Source organism: Podarcis cretensis, assembly GCF_951804945.1.
Source record: "Podarcis cretensis genome assembly, chromosome: 13".
NCBI lineage: Eukaryota > Metazoa > Chordata > Lepidosauria > Squamata > Lacertidae > Podarcis > Podarcis cretensis.
In genome coordinates, this window is record NC_137182.1 from 35,444,605 (window position 1) to 35,452,571 (window position 7,967).

Consider the following 7,967-nt stretch of genomic DNA (forward strand, 5'->3'; position numbering starts at 1 on the left):
TTCATAAATGCCATGCATATAAATGGGGCTATAGATAAACTACCACCAATAGTACCACTAACTATTTTGTTGTTGTTGTCACCCGTCTGTCCCCCACCAGGGGTATTACTCCTCCCCTGATACCCCATACACCCCAATAACTATTTTACACTGTTATTAATTGGTAATTTGCTTATTTTCATTGATTTATTTTAAAACACTTACGTACTACTTTTTATCTAAGTATTCCAAATCCATAATATCACTCAAGCACTGCCAGAAAGTTTGGCAACCATAGCCCAAGGCGTGAAGGAGACAGAAGGTCTCAAGAGGTCAACAGCGATTTGGGGTGCTAGGATGCAGAGGATTGAGGGACTGTGCTGCATCTCCAGATTCAGTGAAGGAAGCATTATCCTTTCACCCTTGATACTGTATTTGATCCTAGAAGACACCCAGACCGAAATAAAACATCAATTATCCAGAACTGACTGGTGCTCAACCACTCAGAGGAAACTTCAGAAGAGGGACAGCCATGGCAACTGTGTCTTTCATGCTGGCTGTGTGGCTTCTGCAGCTGGCCATACTACAAGGTGACTTATAGGGTTTGGGAAATGCAGAAATTCCCTCCATGTAGCCTTCGTTTAGGGGCATAGCTGTCTACCGTCCCTTATTTGGCGGGAAACTCCCTTATCACAGTGCTGTGTCCCGCTGCTTTCCCTTATTGATAATGCCCCTTAAAATTCCCGGGTTTCATGCTTGCCCAGCTTGGGAGGGAAGCAGCGGCTCAGGGTCCTCCGCCGCGAGAGAAAGCGCATGCACAAGCTGCCGCATCTCCATCTCTCCCTTTTCCCCCTCAGGGGCACGTCGTGAGGAGACGGGTGGCGGCGGGCAGGCAGGCAGCCCCTCTCTTGCAAGACTTCCGCCACGCTGCCAGGGGAAGCCATAGGCAGCAGCGGTGGCTGAGGAGGCAGCCTGAGGGAGGAGGAATAGCATAACACAGAATTCAGCATAACACAGAATTCTTATTTCTAAGAGCAAAGGATTTTGAGAGTCAAGTCTACCTGGCTTCATCAAGTGTCCCTCATTCTAAACTAAAAGAGTGGAGGGGCAAACTTGCCCTCTACTAAACTTAGAGGGAAGAATTATGCTAGGAGCTTTCTCTTGTACTGCTGCTGCTGCTGCTACGTAGCAGCATCTAAAAGCTCTGAGAGCCTTTGCTCTATTGTAGCCCTAGGGAACTCACCCCCGTTCACACTGCTTCCAATACTGAATACCCACCAGATCTGACCTGCCCACATCCCCCCAGAACTCCTTCAAGCCCCACCCCATAGTCACCTTCTCCAAAGAGCCAGGGCACTTTCAGGGGGCATTTTTAAGTGGGGTGGGCCCCCTCAGTTTTCAAAGGGTGTTCAGCTCTGTTCTCTGGTTCCATACAACATTGTGTTTGCGACGCCAGAATGTTACGTCAAGTCCCCACAATCCTCTTTAGATGTTTGTGCCTCTGCCCCAGCCCATTTCCTTACAAGATATATATCTTGGGCAGACACATTCACATGAAAACATGGATCTCAAAATGTTGTTGTTGTTGCTGCTGCTGTTGTTGCTGTTGTTTCTTACCTGAAGTACCTTCTCTGCTTTTTCATTTTCCTCAGGTGCTGCCAACTCAACAGCAGGTAAGAGCAATTCAATATATTGTAAGCATTTCTGTGCAGGAGTTTCACCCAACTTCCTTAAGGCCCAGCCAGATGGGCAGGGTATAAATAAATTATTATTATTATTATTATTATTATTATTATTATTATTATTCAGCCAAGCCACAAACAGGGATGGAGAAGCTAGTCAGTCCTCAAGGCTCTCCCCATTTCATGTACCCTCCAAAGCCCACATCTCTCTCCAGCCAGGCTCCATGCTGTCCTTGAGTGGTTCTGTCTGCTTGGAAAGCATCCTTGAACTGTATTGGTGCCTCTTCCTTGCCTTGATGGACAACAGAGAGATGTGGTGGGGGGATGTAGAAACTGCTGGACTTTTGGGTGGCTGGGTAGGAAATTTGATTCAATTCACATTTAAAGATGAACCTACCTGGTTAACATTTTCTGAAACAATACATGAACTTAAACACAGCTCTCCTTCCAAATTCTCCCTTCTCCAGAATTCGCAGTGCAGTTCTCCAGTCAGGTAATATGCAGAAAAATGCATATGCTAGCGTGTGAAGTGTTATGCATATGTTAGCAATGACATACAAAGATGTATTATAGTAGGGGAAATAGCTTTGCAAAAATGTTTACATTAGGGGAAATTGTACAAAAATGCAGTTGAATTTTCATTAAAGCCTTTGTGGCGTGGGGGGGGATGGAAAGATTTTGCACTCAATGGCAAACCACATAATTAACACCACGTGTAGCTGGGTCTCATTGAAGAAAATGAGACTTACTTTTGATAAACATGCACAGCATTGGGTCACATGGTCTGAAGAGAAATTATTGGTCAATAAATGTTGTGTTAAGAAACAGTAAGTTAGTTTTACTTAACAGATGAAATGCTCACTAAATCCATCAAAACTGATAACTGGAAATCTTGTTTTGAAGATTGAGAACACTGACTGGAAAACCAATTGAAATTCAGAAATTTTGATTCCTCATGTCCTCGTCATGTTCTGCTCAAAGAGCTCCAACATGGCTGTGCTGCAAACCATAACAGCAAGTCCTCTCATTTCCTCCTCATCCTTCACAGGGTGTGGAAAACCAATAAACTCTCCACGAATTGTTGGTGGCCAACCAGCCTCAAATGGGTCGTGGCCTTGGCAGGTCAGCATTTTACAGCACTTTTATCCTATTTGTGGAGGCTCCCTCATAGCCGAACAATGGGTGCTCTCAGCAGCTCACTGCTTCTTCGACAGGTGAGTATCTGATGGGTATTGCTGTGCAGCCGTTATCAAGTGTCACCCAAAAGACGGTTCAAGGCCAGGCTAATATCCTCTGTCTGTCTGTCAGCTACCTGGTGTCTCAGGTGTACAATACATTTACAGCAGAACCATGTCACTTTGAACAGTCGTGGCCTCCCCCCCAAAAAACCCCTGGGGACCATAGTATGTTACAGGTGCTCAGAGTTGTTAAGAGACTCCTGTTCTCCACACAGAGCTACAGTTCTCAGAATGGTTTCAAAATCCATTTCTCTTCCCAGGGAACTGAGCTCTTGGAATTATAGTTCTTTGGGGAGTCCAGGGTTAGGGTGAGAGGCAGAAACTCAAAAGTCAGCATTGACAGATCCATCTGTTTGTTTCTTTGTTTGTTTTGCCCTTCTATTCACAGAATGTCGCCCTTGATCCAATACAATGTCCTCCTAGGTGCCTATCAGCTCTCAAACCTCTCAGATAATGCAGTGAAATCTGACGTGGAGCAGATTATCCTCCACCCTGACTACAATGGCTTGAGTGGATCCAGTGGAGATATTGCTTTAATTAAGCTGAAGTCCCCTGTGAAGTTCACCAACTACATCCTCCCCATCTGCCTGCCAGAGTCCTCTACACAGTTCCCTTTGAACGAATATTGCTGGGTGACCGGATGGGGAGATATTCAATCTGAAGGTGAGGGGTGTTCTTCAAAAGGCTCATTCAGACTCTGGGGCTCATCCAGATTCACCTGCATAAGGCTTAAATAGTGGTTAATATTACGGCCGCCTGCAGACTGGTGTTTCTTTGAGGGTGCGTTCTGCAACAAGTTGTCTGCGCTATAATAGTGTATTAGTGGTAGATTTATACAGGGCCATCCACACATGATTCCCCTTTTGCCATTTTCCTGCAATGCTTCTCAAATGTCCTAGCATTCTTACTATCTGGTAGTGCGCTTTTACACTATAGTGCAACAGAAGTAGGACCAAAAAAAAAAAAAGAGCCCCCGTACATTTGTGATAGCAGAAGTTAAAGGATTTCAGCAGGAAGTTACAAAACATGCACCAATGGGAAATGAAGCAATATGTCCACCCCAAAACTTTTGCAGATGCAAGCAGTATTGAAAGTGGAATGCACAATAAAAATGATATCCAGAAGGCCCCAATTCTAGTCCTTCTTGAGCATTCAGTCTCATTTGGTTATGGGGCAGCTCCAAGGGTTTAGGTATAAGCAAATTTTGTGCATGCGCAGAACACCTGGAACTGAACGCCTGTGCAAAATGCGATCATACTGCACTTGGAATCCCCAAACCTAACATTCTGGTATGTGCTTGAATCTCTCCCACAAAATGCTGACACTCTGGAGGCAAATTCAGTGACAGAATTTTCATGCCATCATTTTCCACAGTGCTTTACAGTATGAATTGGGGGGGGGGGGGACAGCTCCCTATCCCAAGGACAATCCCAACATTTCCATGGGGAAAGAAGGAGGCATGGAATAGTACAGATGGGAGAGAAATTTGATTCCGTTTTCATTTAAGACCAACCTACCTAAATTGCACTTTCTCCAAACCATACTTAAACGAAAATATTGTCACACTCTGAATTTTGCTATGCAGTTCGGCAGCCAAGTAATGTGTACAAAAATGCTGGGGTAAAGTCTGTATAAAAATGCATGGGTTAATGAAAATGCATGCATATATTAGGAGAAAATTGCACTGGGGTACGAGTGGATTTTCATGAGGATTTCTTTTTTAAAAAATGCATTTTTTTAATTTCCCAAGGTCCAACTCTACCATTAGGCAGAGTGAAGCAGGTGCCTCAGCTGGCAAGCGCTGAGAGATGTGAAACAGCCATGTTATCTGACTTTCATTCCAAAGCTCGCCTGCTGCTCTTAGATGTCGTGGAAGCCCAGCCGGCTCACCGGTGAGGCAGGCTGCAGCAGCCTCCTCGGGCGGCAGAACACTAAGAGGTAGCACCCCTACAAGTGTCCCACAGACTCCACCACTGGCAGAAAAGCAGTGGCTTCCAATGAGATCTGATGAGACCTCGCCCAAACCTGCCATCACTGCTGTTACCCAGGTAACAGAGGATTTGGCGGGGGATGGCAGCAGCATTGGTACATTCCAGTTTTCCCCGGAGCCAAATTGGGACATACCACCCCTGAGTGAAATATGATGTTCCACTGCACATGTCAAAGAAAGCACCAGTATGGCCGCCTTCTGCACATGTCATGCTCTGTGGTGTAGTGAGCGCACACCCACCATGCACTCCCTGCTAAAAGTGTGTGTGTCTGAATGCACTTGAATTATTCTGCCTCTGCCTCCCATGACTGCTTTCCATTTCTCTCTCTCTCTCTTCCAGTGCCTTTGCCAGATCCACGAACCCTCCAGGAAGTCAAGGTGCCACTCATAATTCGAGAAATCTGCAATATTCTCTATAACAGTCGCCCAGTGCTAGGCCTGGGCTGGGATCCTATCAAGCAGGATATGATCTGTGCTGGTTACCCAGAAGGTGGGAAAGATTCCTGCCAGGTGGGTTGTTCCATGACCTGTTTTTCATACAGACATTGCAGGTGGTAGACAAAGGCAGGCTCTGGCATGATGGCATTTGAAAATCCCTTATGTCATTATCTATGAACTTACATTTTGTAAATATAGTTCTTAGGGCATTGCTTACTAATTTGGCTCTAGCTAGGGAGATGGTTCTTGACAATTTTTCAGATTCCCCATTTTTCAAAGTGTTATTGCTTTTGTTTCATCTTAAATATTATGATGCTGCTTCTTTGGGCAATACCCCAAATATTGCAGGTGCCAGAGGCTGGCAGAATCAATAATAATAATAATAATAATAATAATAATAATAATAATATTTTTTTATTTATACCCCGACCTTCCCGGTTCAAAAACCGGGCTCAGGGTGGCTAACAACAAATTTAAAACACTTTAAAACACTTAATTATAAAAGCAGCATAAAATACAGTATAAAAACACGAATAACAATAAAAATCAAAAATCAATTAGATAATCCCCAGGGCTAGCTGGCTGAATTGGTCCTACTTGGGCCAGCGAGGAGGCCAGGGAAGAATTAGCTGTGGGGTCTCAGAGCGGGTGATCTTCATAAAACACTTGAACTATCTTATCCATTCATGCCTGAGGTGTTAAAGATTTATTATTATTTTTTATTCAATTTTACAATTAACATTTACATTCAAACCAAAATCGTAATCATAAACATATAGTAGTCCCTGAATCCTTGGACTTCCCTCCATGGGTTCCATTGTTAATCTTTCTCAACTGCGTCATAGTAATGTTCTCTATTTTTCCTTGAAATCTCATTCTTACCATAATTCTTGTTACATTACAAGTGTTGTCCCATGATTTGAGGCATAAGCGTTTTTTTCTCTGTCTTGCCATGTTCCCCGGAAAAACCTACTGTTTACCGCTAACATTAATCCGCAGAAAAACAAACTGACATCCATTCCAATTCAGTGGTAAACAGCACATTTTCCTGGGCAAGAGCAGTGGGACAAGCCTAGTTTGAGGACGAGGCTAGATATTGCTCAGCTACAACTCCCGACACCCCTTTCCATGGGCTGGAACTTTTGGGAGGTAGGGTCCCCCATTCCTGATTATCGCACTGATTCCAGCTGCTTCACCCAATCAGGATTCAGAGTCTGATATCAGAATGTTCAGCGTAGATCCTCTGCTACCTCCCATCTCTTTCTCCACAGGGTGACTCTGGAGGACCTTTAGTTTGCCAACTTGAAGGAGTTTGGACCCAGGCTGGGGTTGTAAGTTGGGGAGTTGGCTGTGGTGGAAGCGACCACCCTGGTGTCTACACCTTAGTGCCTTCCTATGCCAACTGGATCCAAGACAAGATGAGTGGTAGAAATGGGAGTGGCGGCAAAAGCGACCAACTACACAACGCCCGTGTTGTGACATTCACTTTGGTATCTCTTCTGCTAGTCCTTCTGTGAAAAGCCAATCTATTAGCTTTCCATCTTACCTAGAATTGCCTGGAATATTTAGGCTGCTGGAGGACTCTGTTTAAATCACCACATGCAGTCTACTGGGAAACCCACCCCTACTTCTCTCTGATTAATACAGGCATTAGCCTTGTCACATTTCAATTCCTTTCTAACCATTTGATCATTGTGTGCCCAGGCGGAGAAGAGGGAGGCCATCAGAAGGAATAATAACTCATGACAACATGTTATGGAATTAAAATTGGCTACAAGTTTATTAAACCTTTCAGATGTAGGAAGACCTTGGCTTAGGCATTGGGCATGTATCCCTCCCAGCCGCCCAGCTGGGGAATTGGGGCTCCTCAGAGTTAGTGGGATAGGGGAGGGTGCACTGCAAGACATTTGTGTACACAGGCAGCCTACCCCATATCCGTGCAACGCAGGGGAGTTCACTGACAATCTTTCAATGTATGGCCAGTTACTCCCTTTTCACAAACCCCTTTAAGAGGGAACCCTGGAATCTCCGTAGCAGGAGGGGGGTGAGTCACCACTTCACGCCCACCCCCCATTTAGGGAAGATAGACTAAAGGATTCTGCCCAAGGCTTAAAAGCCACCAAAGTTGTGACAATTGCTACGGGGAAGGCAATTCCTTCCTGGCTCCTCAACAGCAACCATCAAAAGACCCTAGCAATGCCCGCTGAACAGGAAGGAAAATGGTTAACCTGCAATCAAGAATTATACAAAGGGAGGGTTGGGTGAATGAAGCTCCAGAACCAACTGCATGCTTGCTGCTGGCTCCGCCTCCCATATATACATCTTGAGCGGACCAATGGGAAGCCTGCCCATTCAAGGTCCACTCGGCTGGCCCCATCTCCAAAGCAGCCGCTAATATGTTTAAACTGGGGTTTGGCGGGAACCAGCGGCGTAGCGTGGGTTGTCAGCACCCGGGGCAAGGGAAGTAATTTGCGCCCCCTAACCCGGGGCAAGGGAAGTAATTTGCGCCCCCTAACCCGGGGCAAGGCAATTTGCGCCCCACGCCGTGGCGCCCCCCCCCCCCCAAGCCTCTATATTCTGCGCTTGTCAGGCTTGGCTGCTGGCCCTCCGTGGCCTGGCAACGGACTCAAGAGACCGGCC

At 45.7% G+C, this 7,967-nt stretch overlaps 1 protein-coding gene across 2 annotated transcripts in view; it reads left to right on the top strand.

The window, feature by feature from the left end:
* The window catches only part of LOC307201832 (serine protease 27-like), a 33,876-nt gene extending 26,925 nt beyond the window's left edge, over window positions 1-6,951 (top strand). The window contains exons 2-7 of one of the 2 annotated variants that reach the window (XM_079951303.1): window positions 428-569; window positions 1,632-1,652; window positions 2,710-2,875; window positions 3,288-3,562; window positions 5,230-5,399; window positions 6,599-6,951. In XM_079951303.1, coding sequence (XP_079807429.1) covers window positions 512-569; window positions 1,632-1,652; window positions 2,710-2,875; window positions 3,288-3,562; window positions 5,230-5,399; window positions 6,599-6,844 — 936 coding nt within the window. In that variant the 5' untranslated portion in view covers window positions 428-511 and the 3' untranslated portion in view covers window positions 6,845-6,951. The remainder of the gene's footprint in view (window positions 1-427; window positions 570-1,631; window positions 1,653-2,709; window positions 2,876-3,287; window positions 3,563-5,229; window positions 5,400-6,598) is intronic. The other variant, XM_079951304.1, reaches the window with a different exon arrangement.
* The last annotated feature ends 1,016 nt before the right edge of the window (window positions 6,952-7,967 follow it).